At 35.8% G+C, this 20,939-nt stretch overlaps 2 protein-coding genes across 2 annotated transcripts in view; one reads left to right on the plus strand and one right to left on the minus strand.

Moving 5' to 3' along the window:
- Positions 1 to 3,150: 3,150 nt before the first annotated feature.
- On the plus strand, positions 3,151 to 18,951 carry LOC121874497 (serine/threonine-protein phosphatase 2A catalytic subunit beta isoform). The gene is made up of 5 exons (XM_042378642.1): positions 3,151 to 3,398; positions 11,862 to 12,071; positions 12,676 to 12,939; positions 14,632 to 14,912; positions 16,452 to 18,951. Exons 1-5 carry the CDS (start codon positions 3,297 to 3,299, stop codon positions 16,522 to 16,524), a joined length of 930 nt encoding a protein of 309 aa, XP_042234576.1. The 5' UTR covers positions 3,151 to 3,296; the 3' UTR covers positions 16,525 to 18,951.
- A 161-nt stretch (positions 18,952 to 19,112) lies between these two features.
- Positions 19,113 to 20,939, minus strand: part of LOC121874496 — a 33,860-nt gene continuing 32,033 nt past the window's right edge. Inside the window, exon 6 of the mRNA XM_042378641.1 lies at positions 19,113 to 20,475. Coding sequence (XP_042234575.1) covers positions 19,844 to 20,475 — 632 coding nt within the window. The 3' untranslated portion in view covers positions 19,113 to 19,843. The remainder of the gene's footprint in view (positions 20,476 to 20,939) is intronic.

Here is a 20,939-nt window from a genome sequence, read left to right on the forward strand (position 1 = left end):
CCAAAGACAAAGAACATCATCTACATATCTATACCATGGAGGAATAAAGTCCACTATATTGGGAAGTAATCTGGACTCAAAAAACTCCATATATATACAGGCTAGAGGAGCAGAAAGACAATTACCCATGCTCATACCTGGGTTTAACATTTCAGTGAACGCCTAACCTAGTGAGTGACTAGCAGAGAAAGTTGTTTCGTTCCAACCTCCTCCCCTCCACCCCGTCCCTCCCCCGCTTAAGGCAGAATGTACAGCAGCACATTAAGCCTAAACAAAACTGATGACCAAATCTTCGTCATGACTAATGACATGATCATCTGACTCACTACCACCTGTCTCTCACGCTGATATAAAAACACTCACCCTTGTTACTATTTCCGGATCACCATAAAATTAATCCCCCCAGGTTGGATTGAATTGAACTGAAAAAAGTTTATTTAGCCAGAACACAGATACAGAGTGGATAATAATAACAATATTAACATGGCTGAGCCAGTTGAGAACCACCCTAACGCTAACCTAACCATATATGACCTTCACTAATCTAACATAATCCCTTAGGTAAAGTTTGGGTATCTAATCATCAGGTGAAATAAGCTGGGGCTAATCTTCAGGTGAGCCCCACTTCCTCTTTCCCTTGCTCTCAGTTTCTCCACTTCCCCTCCCTCCTTCTTTCCCCTACCACCTCTTATTCACCCATTTTCCTCTACCATCCTCCCTCTCACCATTACATCGTTCTCTCCCTCCCTGTCACTGTTTCCTGTTTCTCACCTTCAACGTGCTGCCTCGCCGCTAACCTTGACCTAGAGCCGCACTTCCCTCTTTTATGACTCCTCGCCAGCTGCGGTGACCCTCAAACTTACTATACGCACCAGTCTCTGTCTCTATCACGGTGACACTATTGCTCTTATCATTCACGATATATTTAATGCAGAAACAACAGCATAGGTACAGGAGTTTTAGAACGAGCACGCAACATGAACAGATAAACAAAGAGAATAGGCAATAGTACCGTACAAGTAAGCTACAGGTACAGTTACAAGTAGGCTTCAAGTAGATTACAAGTACATACACAAGTATAGGCTTCAAGTAGACTACAGGTATAGATGCAAATAGTTTACAGGTACAGATACAAATATACTACTGGTACTGATACAAGTAGGTTACAGGTACAGATACAAGTATAGGTTATATGTACAAATACAATTAGGCTACAAGTACAGATACAAAAAGATTACACGTACGGGCATTTCAGAACAATAGTACACAAATAACGCACAAACAGGGGTACCTAGTGACAGCACTAGGATCCCGCTTCCTCTATCAAGGAATAAACAATTGAAATTGAATTGAATAACGCACGACGGATGAATATTATTACGTACTCACCATCTTGTGTTTATGTAGGAGACATCTCAGAACCCCACACCTTCAGTAACACTTTAATTTCTAAAACATAATGGAGTTGAGGGTTTCTGGCCTGTGTTTTGATACTTTATGGTCATTACACATCAGGATTACGCTTACCACAGGCAGAACGACACGAGTAATTGCAATGCTTCGAAGTTAAAGTAAGTACTGTACTGAATATACCGCTGGCCTTAAATAAGAAGACTGTCGCCCAGACACCCACTCCCGTCGGAGTCCCGGCTGAGCTTTATACATCAAATAGGCTACTAACACTACATGCCATCGATAAAGTGAATTTTGCTAATCGTACACAATAAATATCACGTAGTGATAGTCATTCTCCGTTATTCCTTACCTTAGAACAAGATTTTATGAAATAAACAATCATACTGCAAGTGTTTCCCTTCACTCTCTAAAACACGCCAGTCGGAGGGAGGGAAGAACATAGCTTATTCATTTTCATTACCCCTTGACACCGAATTCCAATCGAGATATCATAATGATATACAGGGTATATGTAAATCAAGGCAGCTGGAGGGGTGCATATATCCCATATGGCCATATCCCCTACCCTGGGAGATCCACTGAATGGCTTATAGTGACAACAACGTATTGAAAAAAGTAAATAAAATTATGACACCAGCAAAACCATTTGTCACGAAATATCGAGCGAACTGAAAGCCATATACAAGATTATTTATCTAAGAAGAATAAAACAGTTACACTACCGTCTTGTCCTTTACGTACATCATAACTTGCTGCAAGAATATAAAGGTTATATTTATTAAGACAACAAAAACACAAAATACGACTGTTATTTCAGCCCATAATTTGATACAGTGACAATTTAAGAGAATATGCACGAGAGCTTGTATAGATGTCAACTACTCCTTAACCATATTGGAAGAGGAGGATGGTTATTGAGAGCTGAGGATGCTAGCCTCCACATGTACAGTACTGTACTTGTTTAAATCGCTCGATGGAATACAGACGAACACGGTGGGAATGATTTTAGAACATAAAAGTACTTTAAAAATTCCAAACCCAAATAAAAAGAAAGAGTATTATTCCCTGTTAGTGAAACTAAAACGGTTTTGCAGGGCATTTTGCACAATCCCTGCACTCCCCCACAAGAAGACGAGCCTTATAAATTTATTGGCCGATTTTCATAGTATTAGGTACCATTGTTGTGGTAGCACCGGGTTTTCACAGATGCATTACCCAATTTTCAATTCAGAGTACTATTTTCATTACTCCAAATATTTTACAACAATTATTCATGATAATATTCTACTTATATTTAAAATATATTTTGTAATTTTGTATGACCTATATTTACAAAATATATGTCAAGATCTTGTAATGTTTACACGTTAATTTAACCTTTGTGTTGAAAAAGTAGGCTAATTATTTTAAATTGATGACTCAGTTTATGTAAAAAGTGAAAATGAATATAATTAAAGGGTACCAATTAACATGGTAATTTTCTATTATGATATGATAGCGAAATGGAAAAATGCTTTTCCTCTAGCCTCACACACCGTGAAGCATCTGGCCGGAACGATAACTACATATCTGACACTATAAGAGAAGCAATTCCTTCAAGGAACAGTAAAATTTTGTACTTATATACATAAACTTAAACGCCATTGCTGATAAAAAGTAGTATAGGAAGATGGTAAAATATTTCCTTCTCGGGGAGATAATTACAACTAGTTGGTATCTGTGAGATGACGTCATCTTGGGTACTAGTCAGCGGCCATATTGTGAAGGAGGGAGACGGTGGCGCACGGTGTTGATGTTCTAGAGTAAAACACTAATTTTAACCCGGTATAAGTGAGGGTAAATCGTTACTAGTATCACCAGAAACTTTAAAGTATATCACAATGGATGACAAAACACAGATGAAAGAGTTAGACCAGTGGATAGACCAGCTGATGGAGTGTAAACAGTTGGCGGAGAATCAAGTGAAAACATTATGTGAAAAGGTAAGACCGGATTGTTTTTTACACTATTTTAAGGTTTCCTGAGGATTAGGATTATTATATTGTTTCTGATTGTTAGCATATGGCCATCATAATGTGGTTATTGCATGAAAATAGCTGGAAAAGTATTGGTGTGATGAGGTTAATAGACTTGAGATAAGTGAAGCTCCACCCTACCCGTCACTGTCAACCCCGTCTGAGGCTCTTAATATTTTTCATATTATATTAGATTCACTTAGAAAAGCAGGATTCTTTTAATGGTTTCTGCTTACTAGTGAATTAGATTAAGCGATGACATATTGCTTTTGGTACTGTATAGGCTAATGCGTATAATAGATTTGTTGGTTTCCGTCACTCACTTCAATGTTCGTTTGTTTTTGACAAGATAAGGGAGGTATTTGATGTATTATGGTGAAACATACCAGGAGACAGTTGAAAAGTTTTGTTTTAGTGATTTAAATTATGGGGTGATGGTACATGAAACGCCAAATTCATTACCATAGCACAGTTATATACAAAATGTTTTCATTTAAACAAGTTATATTTAGATAATAAAAAGACAACATGGGAATCATAGGATTTTTATCTTTGCAATCAATAGTTTAGACAATTGTAAGACACTTTACTTCCATGACGTTTCCCTCACTAATTACCTAAACTAACCGGCGGCTCCTTCCTTGGACACCCGGCATATATAAGTTGCTTGTGGGGGAAACGTTTAGAAGAAAAGTGTCTTAGAATTGTTTAAACTATTGATTGCAAAGATAAAACTCCTATGATTCCCATGTTGTCTGAAAACAAAACTTTACTCGTATTATTCTTCTAGTAACTCATTTTTTGCAAATATAAAATTACTATTATTCCTGTGATATCCAAAAGTAACATCATAATGGAGGCATGGCTGTTGGTCCAAACCACACTGCTAGCTAAAATTTACCCAGGAACCTTGGCTGGACAGTGGGGATCAACAACTGTGGTCCTGAGAATCAGTAGGTCAAGTTCAGGTGGTTTATGGTTTTTCCTGTTTAAGTTAGTGGTTAATACTCTATGATGCTCTTCCATCTCTCCACTAGCTTTTGAAGACAACTAATTAATCTCATGAAAATAGTAGCTAATGATAGGGATTGCTATTTTTGTACAGGTAATTTCCCAGGGTTATTTTTGTAAATAATGGACTTCCATCCATCGTGTCTATCCAATGCCAACAAAGCCAATTATGGTGCTTGATCTACTGTTGAGAAGAAAATGCCCCAGGATATGATACAGCTACAGTAAACACTGGTCATGTACAGTAGGTATCTCATGCTTAGAGGTCCAAGGCACCACTGATTTGACACAGACAAATAATTTCATTCCTGATTCAATTTGGTGGGTCATAACCGGGCTGCGATTCTAGTGTAAAAATATGTAAGTACATAATGGGATCATTATTTTTTTCAGACTGTAATGCCCATTTCCCTAAAGTACAGTATATGTAAAAGTAGTTAGCAATAGGTAGAGCATCCACCCATGAGACTTGCTTCAAATTTGCCTGGTGGTAGCTGGGAAAGAGATTGGAAGAGACCAATTTGGATAGTTGCCCTCAGGTAAATATGGCTAAACCATGCAAGCATAAAAAAATAACCATAAAATGGTGATGGTTATGTAGGTATATTCCATCTTTCCCCTTCCTTCTAATGATGAGGGAACTCGGCAGGTTGACAGCAGTGGTTTGAAGGAAAACAAACCATCACTGAACTGAGTTTGGTTTTAGCAAGAAACAAATCACTGAGAGATAAATACAGCAGTGGTGTATTCTTAATGAATGGAAGGCATGCATTGCATGCCTAGTAGAAAGGAGAATATATTTTTTAATAGTATCTTCAATAATAGATTTAATTTTAGAGTCTTCACACTTTTCACTCAGGAAATTTGAGGAGACTCAGCGTCCCTCAATGCATGCAGAAGGATAAGCTGCATGCCCGCAATGGACATATAGACATAACCATCTTATCAATAACATACTAAAATGATCTTTATTGTGTTGGAGCATAAGGTATTTGAGCCATTTTAGTCAAATTTAATACTTTTTCCCTTAATAAGCATGGAGTCTTATGTTATATGGTGATATTATATTACCTAAGAGTTGATCCATAAGAGTGGCTATTTAATAGGTTTCTGTAATTTTAATGGGCACAAATAGGGTTGCCATACGTCCGTATTTTCCCGGACATGTCCTCCATTTAGGTCTCGAAATCTTCGTCCGGAAGTAATTTTTAAAATTCTTTAAAAGTCCGGAATTTCAGCTTCCATCATTTTCTCCACGGAAAAAAAAACATGAAACTGTAATGACGAGAGAGAGAGACTGTGAGAGAGGGGAGGTGGAAACCATAGAGATCTCGTTCAGTTTTCGTCAGCTGATAAGTCACGTGTACCCCTGTACGGTGTTGCCAACAGAGCTGCTTGCAATTTTTGGGCTAGCATGTAGTGCCGTGTACTGCTTTTCCTTGTTCTTCAGGCACGCGCATTATTCATTTTTTTTGTATTTAGTGCTATTACAGCCATAAATGAAATGTTGAAAGTATACCATATTTTTCTTATGGTTTTTTTTTACACTAGCATTTGTTTTTCTTGTCCTGCATTTAAGGCATTTTAGCAATTTTCAACCATAATCTTGATGTGCATGGGCACATCAAGTCACACACACAGTGGGGGAAGAAGACTGCAGCTAAGGGAATGAAGATATTCAGCCTTAAGCAAAGGTAATTTTTTTATTATTTTTAAGATTTCTTTACCATGAATGTTGTATATTAGCCTACATTAAATACAATGCAATACAGTACACCGAGATTATATATATATATATATATATATATATATATATATATATATATATATATATATATATATATATATATATAAAACGGCTGCTTCAAGGTTACATAGCGCCAAAGTGTGTGCCGGGGGGGCAGGATGTCTTCTGGAGCGTCCTCTTTTTTTAATGTTCAGATATGGCAACCCTAGGCACAAATACATGCACTTCGGAAATTGCATTCACTGGACAAAACTGGTCCACAATATTATTTTTAATATTTCTAAATAACCCTACAGTCCGCTTTCAGTTATAATTTTTTCACTCGGGAAAGTCATTCAGTGTTCTGTTTTACGTGAAATAATAATCGGATCATACAAATACAAATATTTACTAATTATTTAACTGTTCAGCAAAAAGATCATTGGCAACTTTACAGTAGGCCAGCATTTTGCATGATGCCTAGTCATTTTCTTTAACCACTTTATTACTAAATTACTGTAGATCACACTGAAAGCTTAATCTTCTTTTGCCGTAAGTATTTTTGCACCCATATTTAATGATTTATAATAGATGCTTTGTCAGATGCCACTGATATAATTTAAGACATTAGGTGTTTATAAAAGCTTAACAACCCTTATTTAGAGAAAGGGCATATCCTACTTGATATTTGATTTGCTAACTGATATATGTGGGTGTTCTGTATGCCTCATCAGTGCAACCACGGTATGCCACTCAAATACAGGTAGAGTATATCCTGAATTGTGCTAATTTGATACTACAGTATTCACAATTTAATATTTTTGATTGAGGTGCATTTAGTACAGTACAGCTGACTTCACTCCCTCCCTCGTGCGCTCGTTTATAACTTTGATAACTAACACTTTTGTTGTTAATTGTCATGAAACTTAAGGATATGCATTTAGTTTCTTTTATTTAATGTTCCATATACTACATGAGTAAATGAGAAATTTGACAATCCGGCAACTGGCTGAGTGATGGAGACAAGTCTACTTGTCTTCAGTGTATTTGAGTTATATGGTAATTACAGGAGAATGATTACACATTGAAAGCTTATTTTATACTTAATATTATGAATGTTAGAGATAAGTGAAATAAGAAATTATGCAGGGATTAAAAAAATTATTGTTTTAGCATATCATAATTAATCGGGAAAATAACAAAGAAAGCGAAAAAAACTTGTAACATCAGAGTTTTCCTTTTTGTAACTGATTTTTTTAAGCTGATGCTTCATAAATTGGGGTCTATCTGTTTGTGGTGGATTTTGAGGATTACCAATAGTTATATGTACAGTACTGTATTGTAGAGGCCACCACATGTTGTACTTATAACTATAGTACTGTACTGCACTATAGATTGTCTCTTTATATACTCTATACTAGTATATACCATATATATTTTATATATAATGTATAATTGTACTGTATATAAATTTATAGTCTAGTTTTGTCAACATGATAGGTCCTGATTCACTCATTCTGTTTACCCGGTAGTTTCTGTGGGAATGGCTCCGTACTTTGAATGTAAGCAGAGCCTCACCACAGATTCCCTTGTTTGAGTTTTTGTGCCTTTTCTGAAAATACCACAACCACCCATTGTGGGCAAGAAAGGTTTGGAATACTTAAATGTCCAGTACAGGTATTCTACTGTACTCAAAACTGGCAATACCCAAGAGGTTCAGTCCTATTGAAATGAGATACAGTTTACTGTATTGTAGTTCTGTTGTGGCTTTTGTCATTTTATTGTAGCACTCAAACCACAGGCTATTTGCCCTTTTCTAAGTATGGTTCATTTAAATCTGTTTTTCCTTGCTTTCCCACCTGATTTGTGTTCTTTGCTTTTCACAGAAAAAATATTCTAAGCTGTCTGAGCCAGTTTTCAGACTGCATATTTTTCCCAATTTTAAAAACATAAAATTAGAGGAAACTATACCACAAAATCTTAAAGGAAGATGTTGTATAATGTACTGTACAAACCTGTTTTACCTCGCACTAATAAACACACTACTAGTATGCCCCCAACTACTATTGAAATACAGTACAGTAGCTTTTCCTTTAAGGCTACAGTATACAGTACAGTACCAGCACATAGCTACCAGATATTTTGTTAAACTCGGGCCAGACCACCAGATGTATAGTAGCTATATAAAAAAGCCAATTAATAGAACAAATGGGATTACTAACTGGTGAAATTGGACTGTTCCTTGACCCAATGCTACTTAGGTATGCATTTTGCCAATTAACTATGCAGTACATAACCTTTGCTGCATGACAGCCTTACACATACAGTACCCATAACATTAGAGTTGAGATGAGCATTTTAAGATCTCACAGGTGCTCAAAATAGGTACAGCACTTACCTGTTTTCAAAATTGAGTGAAGGAGCACCAGCTAACGGAGCCATCTGTATAATGTAGTTTTGATTGCATCAAAATGGTTGTAATACCTAAAACCTTGCCATGGTTGAGACTGGTGAGGTTGAGTTGCATGACCAATACTGTACAGTGATACAGTACTTACAGTAAGTCTGGCAACACTCAAGAGGTTCATTCCTGCTAAAATCATATAGCTATATGTAGTTCTGTCATGGTTTTTGTCAGTTCATTTAAGTGCTAAAGCTACAGGCTATTGCACTCTCCTCATTATGGTATTTTTTAAATGTTTTTCCTTGCTCCCCTACCTGATTTGTGTTCTGTGCACTAGATCCTGAAAAAATTATCATTATTAAAGCCAAAAGCTTAAGTGAGGCTAAATACATGTACAGTACAGTTAAGTGACTCCAAAGCTCTTGGGATTTGCATTCCTTTTAGAAATTGCTCTCATTAAGTCTTTGAGAGTTGTTTGAGTAACAGTTGCAGCAGAAATCTTTGTTTCTGATAGTAAAGCCATCTTATATTATTTTGTGTTATAATGATGGACATTTTACTTTTCATTTTCATTGTGTTGCAAGTGTCATTTGTACACAATATGAAGTATGATATGTGGAAGTGAAATCCTTGTTGCATTGGGTTATGAGGGTAAAGCACAGTAGTCACTATGTTGATTTGTTTGCATTTCTCTTCTGTCATCATGTATTACTGTACTGAGTGTGTACTGTATTATGTGTTTTATGATATTATCAGAGCATTTGTCTCGTTATACTGAAAGGTATATGGACAAAGCTCTCTTCGAATTTGTGGATTTTTCAGAGAAACTGAAAATGGCGATTCTAGTGTACAGTACTTTATAAAGATAATTTGCTGTTAGATCTATGAAAACCACAAGGTTACTCAGGAACCTTACCCCTGTGGTTGAAGAGGAAAGACTGTACCATATAGGTAGCAACTGTACTAAATTTTTTGAAAAAATTATAATTTTGATAAATAGTAACTTTGTAATCATTAGGGCTGGCACAGCGCAGGACCATATGGTACTTTTCCATTATGCAACAAACCTAGCAACAAGATATTAACTTGACTCAGCTTTTGTATTATGACCAAGAAAATGTGATTCGATTAATGAAAATTGATTTGCAAAAGGTTTTACAGGAACAGAAGTTGGGAGTACCTGAATGTCCTAATGGTCATGTTTTGTGGTGTTGGAGCATCATAAAAAGATGAACATTTTTGTACAGTATGTTAAAGAACTATTAATTTGTCACACTACCACTCATTTCTCATAATATTTAGAAGGTAACTAACAACCTTCATTCGATTACATGAAGCATATACGTAAGGTTAATGAGTGCAAGGAAGGGAAACTACTCTGTTATGGCTGTAGGGGCGAGCTGCCATCTTGGCTTCAAGAAACATATGATGTGGTTCCCACCTACTCTGCTTGTTGTTGCTTTGGTGGCACTCGATGGCTCTCTGAAGTACCTTACTGTACACTCACCCACTAAAGTCCTGTTGCCATTAGTGCTGTTCCACGAACCCCAAGATTCAAACTTATGAACCCGAAGGAGTAAACACTGATGCATTATTCTTTCCATTAAGTGCTTCATATTCACTAGTTTGAATCTCGGGGTTCGTGGTTCATGAGGAGAGGCAATAGGACTTTTGTGTGTGAATGTGCTGTGTGAACCAATCTATCCTTGCTTGAAATAAAAGAAAAATTTATTATGATTGGTCACAATTTTCTTAGGTAGAGGCAGGTTACTGGAAACACTGGTTGTTTGATTTATTTATTTTATGTTATTTATTTTTCTCTCTTCTACCTTACTGCAATCTGACAGGCAGTGCGGTTACAGATTACTCAGTCCACCCCAGATTTGCTTCTCCTCTTCAAGAACTGGGAGAATGGTACAGATTCCCAGGGGATCTGATGTTTGCCAAACACCTCAGTATTGTCACTTGTATGGCCTTCTGGGTGTCTACACTGAAGGTTGGTTCGATTCCTTAACGGCAACGAGGTACTAACACTACACTACAAGGCTTAAGTTTGGTCAGGTCATGTCGAATACTCAGCCCTGTCCGTCATTCCCTCCAACATTGAAAAGCTGATGGAAGCGGTCTTGTGGCCTTCCCTTGACATTGTCTTCACTCAACAGGTTGATGCTCTGGGCTAAGCAAACTCACCTTGTCTTGGGATTGCCACCCCACAAATTTTGGGAAATGGCTTAATGTATGCTAACTTTTTCCAGGATTATACCGTGCTTGCCTGCTGTCCTGGACGCAGCTGGCTTGCATCTTAGGCACCTCCAGTTATGAAGCTGTGAATGGGTATTCATCACTTTAATTTCTGTCAATGTGTTCTAGTGGAGATCCCTAGATGACAGAATTTTGTGATTTCCAAGTATGAGGATGATAATACTGTATACCTAAACGAATAACTTCCATTTCATATAAACAATTATTCTAGGCACAATAATTAAGGGTACCTTTTTAACCTCCATTATTTTGGAGGTTAAGAGCCAAAAATTTTAGTTAATTATTGTTGATACAGGATCATGAACATAATTAAAATAAGTTACTGTATATACCATTTGAATAACAATAAAACTTGTATAAATAAATAAAAAGATCTTCAAAACAAATACCTGTATGTACACACTTTGGCCACATGGGTTCTGTGAAGATTTAGAAGCTCTGAGCCTCGGAGAATAACATAGAAAGTGTGAAGTTTATATATGTGGCACATGGAAAACCTTGACCCTGTAGTAATCAACACAAAGGGTTAAATTAAAGACAAAGAAAGTGAAGGTGATTCGGTGTAGTGCTTAGCAAGGCTGCTTCCCTCTGTTCTGAAAAAAAAGGGCTTTGTCTACTTTGCTCCTAATCATCACTGCTTAATGAGCCACCACATCTACAGGTTCCACTTTTATTTAATGTGGGGACTTGGTATGATATGCATGTAACTGATGATCTAGCTTCAGAGAAGTGTACTGTAGTGTTAGCTTCTCTCAAAGTCAATAAGCAATCTGAACATTAAAATGAGCTCACAGTATCCTCTTAGAGTGCATACTAATCACAAAGTAGAGGACTGTTGTGTGTTTTGGTTGGGGGGGGGGGTTGGCAGCATTGATGAACTTGTAAAAACTATATTAATCTGGCATTCTTCGCTGTTAAGTTTGTCAAGATTAGACTAATTACTGTACATTATTATCTTCTCTCCAGCATTTATTTGTGTAATTTTGAACTTAGATTTCTACTCCTAATGTAGGTGTTTTTATTTCAGGCTAAAGAAGTCCTTGCAAAGGAAAGCAATGTACAAGAAGTAAAGTCTCCAGTCACAGTCTGTGGGGATGTTCACGGACAGTTCCATGACCTCATGGAACTTTTTAAGATAGGAGGACGGTCCCCAGACACAAATTATCTCTTCATGGGAGATTATGTTGATAGAGGTTATTATTCTGTAGAGACTGTCACATTGTTAGTATGTTTAAAGGTAAGCAATTCTCAGTAGTACATTATCAGTTCAACAATAATTAATGCCATTTGCAGGAATGTAGTTGCTATATAAATTTTATATTGGCTAATACAAATAATTTTTGTGTATTTCATGTGTATTTATAGAACATTAAGTATGGTACTTACAGTACTGTTTTTAGGACAGGTGTATAAACTTGTTCAGTATTTTGTACTATATGATACAGTAATTATAAAAGTGAAGTTATTTAATAGTTGAGGGGAATGATTAGAAACGCGAGACTAATCAAGTCCATTACGTGAGATTACTTTGTTTATGTATGAGCCTGACTCACACAATGATATCTTTCCATGTTATGAACCATCACATAGCTTGTAGTGTAGACTCCATAGATAAATGCCAAAAATCCAGTTTGTCAAAAGTACAGTTTATATGATGTGGCTATATTGGTTAAAATATTTCACAATCTTACTCTTTACTCAACACTACTGTACTAAGATACTCTTTTGTGGTCTTCTTATATAACCAGTAATATAAGTACATATAATTATTTTAGGGATATCACAAGTACATGTTTTAGGATTTACTAAATTTTACAAACTTGAATAAACTTATCTTTTAGGTACGGTTCCGTGAACGCATAACTATTCTCCGTGGCAACCACGAGTCCCGACAGATTACCCAGGTGTATGGGTTTTATGATGAATGTTTACGTAAATATGGAAATGCAAATGTTTGGAAGTACTTTACTGATTTGTTCGACTACCTACCTTTGACTGCGCTAGTCGACAGTCAAATATTCTGCTTGCATGGTGGATTGTCCCCATCAATAGACACACTTGATCACATTAGGGCACTTGATCGGCTGCAGGAAGTACCTCATGAGGTGAGTTTGGTGTGTTAGGTTTTAAAAATATCAGTCATGCTGACTCTACCACTACTGTATATATTTTGCATAGTAGCCACATAGCCAAGAGCAAATATAGAGTTTTCTTTGCTGTCATCCAATCACTTACCATTTCCTCAGTGTTAATACTGCGCCACTCTAGCCAGTCCTAGTTAGCTCTGCTCAACACCTCTTTCACATCCACTCTTCCTTATTTCTTTATTTTTTATTCTCTAACTTCCTCCTGCATTTAGTCTGTCTCACACCTGTAATGCCAACTTAACAATTTATCTGAACATCCTCATCTTTGTGTTCTTGGCTATACAGTAGTTGTCTCTTGATTCATTTCTTAGTGAACTTCTTACTTTCTATCCCTTCTCTTTTTGTTAACCAATTTGTCATTGTTCCAATTATTGACATTTTCTTTCCCAGATAAGTGAAACAGTGTGTCCTTTATTTTAACTCCATTCAAACTAGCTTTCATTTCTCCTCGACTCCCTGCTGTACTTATTTACATCATATTTGCTGTTATTTTCTGCTAGTGCACACAAACTCTTTCACTGACATGAGTACATTTTTATCAGAATCACAAATGAGCAATGTCGTCTGCAAAGAGCTTCTGATTCCACCTTCTACCATTTGCATTCCATATCACTATTTACCATCTCCATTGCTCTTCCTTTTGACTCTTAAAAATATTGAACAACTGTGGTGACATTACGAATTCTTGAATGTCCTACTTTCATAGGAACGAGTCTTTTTCTCGACACTCGACACAGGCTTTACTTTCCCCGTAAGTGTTGTGGATGGACATGGTAGCTGCCCCTCTCTTACCTGTAATATTTAGCATTTCCCCCAAAAAATTCTCCCCGTGTCTTCTTTGCTTACTCTTTTTTTCAGCAGTACAATGCCCCCTCTTATTTTTAACTGCCTTAAGTTTTATTGTAATTCCCTGGACTCCTTGTTTCCTTTATTTCTATTTCTACCTACTTTAACTGATGCTTGATGCTCTTCTCTTCTCCAGAATTTTCACGGTCAACCTCTCATATCCCCTTTTCTTGCTATTTTTCATTCTTGTTATATTGTCAATACACCACAGCTGTACTTAAAAGAACCACACTTAAACAACACCACCTCAGTCATTTCTCTAAATTTCTTGTCAGTTAGGTTCCTCATTTTATTGATTTAGATAATTTTTTTCTCATATCTCTGTATCTCTCACCCAAACCTTGCATTAGTTAATATTCTCACCTCTACCAAATGATGTTCAGACACCCTATGTTTGTAAACACACTTAGTCCAACAGCCCTTTAACTTCTCCATTGTCACAACTGTACATATCCAGTATGTATATTAATAGTTATCCTCTATTTTTAAATTAAATGTATTGTCTGTTATCAGTCATCTGCCTCACTTTTCTCAAATCAAATTACTCTGTGGGTTTGTATACACTCAAAATAGCCCACTCTTTTAGTTTGATTTATCATATTTTTGTTTTGAATCCTTTGTATTCTGTCGCATTCCTTTTGATATTTAGGGTTAAGGTTTTGTTCAGATCCAGGACAAATTTTCATTTATTGCCTCTTCTGGTTAATTTGAAGGTGAGGTTTTTCATTTTGGTAAATTCTAGTGATTCAGTAAATTTTTTTTAATTTGTAAAAGTGTTTTATTTTGTTTGTTTTTTTCCTTTAGGGTCCCATGTGCGATCTCTTATGGTCCGATCCAGATGACCGTGGTGGCTGGGGCATCTCTCCACGAGGTGCGGGCTACACTTTTGGTCAAGACATATCTGAGACCTTTAATCACTCTAATGGTCTCACTTTGGTGTCACGAGCTCACCAGTTGGTTATGGAAGGTTATAACTGGTGCCATGATCGAAATGTTGTTACAATCTTCTCTGCACCAAACTACTGTTATCGTTGTGGTAACCAGGCAGCCATTATGGAGCTTGATGACTCCCTGAAGTATTCATTGTAAGTATGAATTTGGAATGTTAATTGTTTTCTTAAAAATCTTAAACTATTATTGTAAATTAGTTGTAGTGTAATTTGTTGATAAGTTTTTCAAATGTCCAAGTGCTTGAGTTGCTTTCAAGTTTCGTTTTAGCTAAAGATTGTAGAATTTGGTTTTATTCCAACCTCTTCGGTCTCTGCACCCATTACTATCTTTTATGTTCCCATTGAGTGTTTCAGTTAATTTTAATACAGTAGTTGTACTGTACATGGGTGGCCCTTCTGTATGTGGGAGTTGTTAATCCCCCCCCCCAAATTTTTGTTTATACAGCAGTTTTGCAGGGAGAGAAATTTTTTACAGGAATTTAATAGGGATTCGTTCTAGGATCTATTTACTCTCCCCCCCCATAAAAAACCATGAAAAATTCCATACTTAAATAAGTCATAAAAAATATAAAAGACGTGTATAGTATTTACTTCAATGCTCACCATCAACAGGGATTTGCCATTTTCTTTTTGGTCTGATCCTCGGTCTACATTAAAAGCATCTCCATTTTTTCCAGCTGGGGATTTCATATTCTTGTATTATCCCTGCCAAAAGAGATGTTTAGTAGACTGCAAAGTTTCTTATTTTATTGGCAGTTTTTGTAATGGCTTGTATTGTGTTCTCCCCGACCAAGTGTGGATGCATCACCACCTGCTTCAACTTTCCTCGATATTTTTAACTATGTTTTTAGTGTGAAAGGAGTTGTCTTTTGCTTCATCAATGGAAAAATAGAGGGCTTAGCCAACATTGTACCAGTCAAAGTAATGGCAAATCCACACACTACAAGATGGGGTGAGAATAGCGTAGGTCCACACAAAACAATGGACAGTGTTTGAGGGAGTGCACAGGCTGCCTCAAATGGCTACTCACTGGCCATTCCACAAGGTCTCATTAGCCTTAACTGCATAGTGGAGCCCACACCAGTCAAACGAACTTTGCGCATCCAACCAGCAAGTCACATAATTGTGGATTTTTCTTGCACAAAGCAGGAGAGTGGTAGAGATAAGGCCATCACATGATAGTGAAAATTGCATTTAGTGGACTCACCTAAAGCAAGGGCCACCTGTACTGTATACTGTATTGGCTTTCATTACATTGTTTGTTTATTTGCAAGTTCTCTGCATTATGTGTGTAACCAGTGGTGGGAGAATTAGGATCTGTAGATTTTATATTGCACTAAAGTTACAAGTATATGAAGCAGGTATTATTTAAGGAACTGTATCCCTCTTAACATTTATTAAATTATTTTTAGCAATTCATGAAACATTAGAATTAAATGGTTGATTTGTGACACTTAAATGTAGTTTTAAAATGAACATGAGCAACTTCTCTTTGCTCAGTTATATCCATCAAAGGTTTAGTAACAGATTGTTAGTTATATAGCATTTAAACGCTAAAGAGTTTTAGAACCTTTTTCTATTGAAATTTTTCATTTTAAGAGTTTATTTGGGAGACATGTGAATCCTCCAAATTTCAAGTCACTTGACTTGAAGAATATCTTTTTTTAATTACAGCCTCCAGTTTGATCCAGCACCAAGGAGAGGGGAGCCTCACGTAACACGCCGAACACCAGACTATTTCCTGTAAATTCTTGCTTCTGTTTTTCTCACCACCAACATCGCCACCATCATTTTACTACAGTATGCCATAATGCAGTTATTGTTGGCTACCGTCTCAAGGGTTTTTCGTTTGTTTGCTCATTAGGCAAAGTTGATGATAAATGATATTTTGACATGAATTAGCAGTTCTGTTAAAAATTATGATGATTTCTCTTTATTTTCTTTATTTTAAATTTTTTAGGGGATGGGTTTACCCAAAACCTGCCTTTACATAAACTTCTGATACATATTAAGTGGCAGTAATGTACCAGGAATTACTATTTTTGGAGGAAACTGCTGGCTCAGTTGCCATTGCTGTTAAGTAAAGACTTGTTTCATTTTCATGTAGTACAGGTAACTATAACATGTCAATGTCTGGGCTATGTTCCCTGTTCTGAGATACTTGACAGTTCTAGACTGCATTTTTAGCCTGTGCAAAGGCTAGGTCAGGGTGGGGCAGTGAATGTCGGTGCATTTCAGCATATCCTACATTTCTTTTTTCCCGTCATACTTAAGACCAAGGTCTAAGTTAGTCCCTTACATAATCATGAAAGTAGCTTTTATAAGATAATAGAAATCACAAAATATTAAATTTTTTGGACTTGGGAGGTCATATACAAGGTTGATGATATTGCTTGAAATATCATAGCTGGCTAAGTGTGTGCAGTCATTTTCAAAAGCAAATTTAAATCACAATTTGTATAATCAGTGGGAAACATGCCTTAGCTTTAAATGCTTAGGTGCATGCACGCATTTTAGGAGTCCGTGAGACAGATTAACTGCAGAATGAGCATTGAAACTGGGTATTTATAGCTAAGTCATAAAGTTTTCCAGGTTTCATCTGAATAATTTATCTGGGAGGTAGTCCTTTTAGTATTTCATGTTTGCCTCTCTGAGTGTAAAGAGTTGAGCTAGAAGACTAGAGTATATTATTTATTGCTATTTTATATAGTACAGTATAAATGTACTGTCATGCCACAGTGGCCGAGCTGTTTAATGCTCTTTAGACACCGTATATTTACTAAAGTCTGAGCAGAGAGAGAGAGAATTAAGTTTTAAGGTTCTCATTATTGTTGCTTTGTATAGGTAAGTTGATAATGTTATCACCCAATTGACCAGAGATAGTTATTGTATGTTTGGCTCCTGACAGACAACTAGAAACTCTGTGACCAATGTCATACAAACTATGGAAGAACAATAAAGCAGTTCTCATGAAATGGGTCAATCTGTAACACAACTGCTAAAATGCGAAGTGTTTTCACCCATTTCAAGTGTAAGGCAATTAATGTATGAATACTATTATGTGAATGAAATTTTTGGCCCTAAATTTCAGATTATTGTGACATGAAATGGGTGTGGAAATCATTTCATATCATGGGTCAACATTCTTAAGTCATGTTTTCCAGCCTATGCCTCCACTAAGCTTATGCATTTCTATGTTGCCATTCTTGCTGCTTTAGTACTGCCCCCCTTTTGTATAATCTTTTTTATTTTATTTTTTTTTCTTGAATTACAATCCTTAAACTGTGATGTTGGTGGAGACATCGGTTTTGGACAACTATTTATAATCACAACTATTGAATAGCCTAGTTTGTGTAATAATATGATACATCAAAGAAATATTTTAAAAGTATTATGCAGGATTTGTTGTGTATAAAATATAAATGATAGGCTTCAACAATTTACCCTTCATATCGAGTTCAACTGCATAAGGAGATATATATATATATATATATATATATATATATATATATATATATATATATATATATATATATATATATATATATATATATATATATATATATATATATATATATATATATATATATATATTCTTTTGCATTTCAAGATTTAGTGCAAGTAATTTAGTATTACCATCATCTATCTAGGACCAGAGAATGCTCTTTGTTTATTTCCTGTTGTAGTAGACTGTGAGGTTAGATAACAGCACAATTGTCAGGACATAAGTATCATGGATGTTTGCTTTTTTTTTTTCGTGTTAATGTTTCTTTATATTGGTAGTCAGATTGGTTACTTAAAAGTTGATCAATATGTCTGGTAAATCGGTTGCAACTAGAACAGCTGGAACTTCTCTGTACTGTCATATTCTGTGCTGTCATATCCAATGATTCTTTGATACCAATTCCTTCATGTTTCTGTTCACCTTACTTGTGAAAGCCCCATCTTTTGTGGTTTTATTACAGTTGCTGCTCATCCTGTGTTAGTCAAGTCACATTAACCAACATATTCTGCCATGGAGGTGTGTAGCCTTCCATTATCTTAATGAGCAAGTAAATGTAACTTGCATAAACAGCATGGTTGTGTGAACACTTGTAACAAATAGTTCTACTTCAATAAAGTGAAAGAAACTAAAAAAAAATTCAACCATAATATTATATAGTATGAAACTTAAGTGTTAATTAAATTTTCCTTGATTTTAATAGGCTTACATACTTTTGACACAATCATTACTATAAAGAACTACAAACTTGTAAACAATGAGTACTCAGGCGGGTAATTCTGCAGGTTGCTCAATGCCTTGCAAACCGAAAAATGCTATTAAAAATACCAAGATTATTAAAATCACTTTAATTCACAATTACATGAGCACAATGAAAAAAAAATTTTTGCTAATTAAAAACACTATGAAAGCCTTCCTTGTGGAGTTGTCTAAAACAAATTTTTTAACATCCTTATGACTAGACAAGAGGTGAGATGGTCTCAGGTACATTTTTCTAAGTCATTACAAAATGTTTGTATTACAATAACTGTGCCAACTACACTTTCCTGAAAACTAAAAATTAACTAACAAGCATCTCACACCTTACTATTTACTGTACTTTGATTCACTTACTGTACTTTACTTGGGTGATAAAAGCTCAACTTTGAAAGTAAGTAATTTCATAGGTTCAACTGAAAAAAATCAGTTGTATACTAGATTTCTACCTTAATTACAAATTTTATAAATAAAAGATGTATATGATTCACAAAATGGATACAATACTGTCCTGTACTTAAAATGTAAACTTAATATGGTTAGTGAATATGCAGTAATATGGTTACATAACCCTTATGGTCACCTCAAATGCTAATTACAAACCTGATAAGTTTTCACACATTTTAAAAATTGTGTTGCTAAATGATCATGATTTAATGCATAAAAATACTTGTGTACTGTAAACAGCTCGTTAAACAGAGCAATTAAAAATGTTTTTCCATCTTAAATGAAACTAGACTATCTATGTAAGAATGATTTCTCTTCCATATATGGTAAGCGGTACTAAAAACAGATCCAATACAATATTTCACACACTTCCCTCTGTTTTCCGTTTCTTTGAGAAAACTGGACTTGATCTTCCATCATTATGTCCATTGTTTCTAGTCAATGGTAATTTAAAGTCCTCATATTTGTGTGTATTTCCCTTGTTGGTGCGAGGTGAACGCCAGACGGATGAATCTTCTCCATCGCTGTACAAGGAATTGTAACTGCCTTGAGCTAGTTTTTCAACGTAATGTTGCTTTTCCATTTTAATTTGAACATTTTCATTCATTATTGATTTTCCAGTTACATCACTCTTGTTCCCAAAACTGTCTGCAACAGGTAAAGTGGTGTCACCAGGTCTTACACTAGAGTTAGTACTTTTAAATGATGATGTAAATACATTTTTAGCAACAAAATTGCCATTTTGTTGATTAACTGAACTGCTATCGCCACTTTTTACTAAATTTCTGTCGTTAAGACCTGCAATAAGACCATGAGCAGCAGAGGTGGAAGCTCTTCCCACAAAACCAATGTTGGAGTGTTGATTTTCATATTTTTCTTTGGTACGCGAGGGAGCAAGACCTAAAGAGTAAGCGAATGACTCTGTCTGTTTTTCTTCTTGTCTGGCTTCCATGAGTTGTTGTGTCATTAGCTGAGCCCAAAATGCTGGATCATCTGTGAAAAAAATATAAAATCAAGAAAATGTTCATGACAAATTTTATCTGTTGATCAACTTTGCTCCAGTACCAACTCAGTAGGATGAATTATATGGCCTGGATTCAAAAGTAAAAGAACTATTTAACAAATCTCAGCTTCATAACTATAGTATCTACTTTATTCAGGGCATATCATCAGTGTGATTTGTACTCCCTTACTATATAAGTGATTTAGACAAAACCACTGGCATCCTTATTGGACAAGATCATGGAAGGCAGCAGACTTTACATACTTAAGGCTCAACACAATGGCTGTTTCAGTAGTAGACTCATTCTCTTCGAGCCTGTGTAGAATACTGTATCCAGAAGTTTTTGTTAATTTGTGCACAGTTGAAATTCTTGTGCATGGTTTGAATTTTTGTCTTAGGTTGCACTGCGGTATAGCAAAACATGCAGTGATAATTGAATTGGCGATAAAATTTA

The sequence above is a fragment of the Homarus americanus genome, unplaced genomic scaffold, assembly GCF_018991925.1.
Source record: "Homarus americanus isolate GMGI-L3 unplaced genomic scaffold, GMGI_Hamer_2.0 scaffold11794, whole genome shotgun sequence".
Classification (NCBI taxonomy): domain Eukaryota; kingdom Metazoa; phylum Arthropoda; class Malacostraca; order Decapoda; family Nephropidae; genus Homarus; species Homarus americanus.

Bases quoted from the DNA above. Each gene is read 5' to 3' on its own strand.
- LOC121874497 (XM_042378642.1), top strand. From the start codon at position 3,297: ATGGATGACAAAACACAGATGAAAGAGTTAGACCAGTGGATAGACCAG. The intron at 3,399-11,861 runs GTAAGACCGGAT...TTTTTATTTCAG, and splicing joins TGAAAACATTATGTGAAAAG to GCTAAAGAAGTCCTTGCAAA. The intron at 12,940-14,631 runs GTGAGTTTGGTG...TTTTTCCTTTAG, and splicing joins TGCAGGAAGTACCTCATGAG to GGTCCCATGTGCGATCTCTT.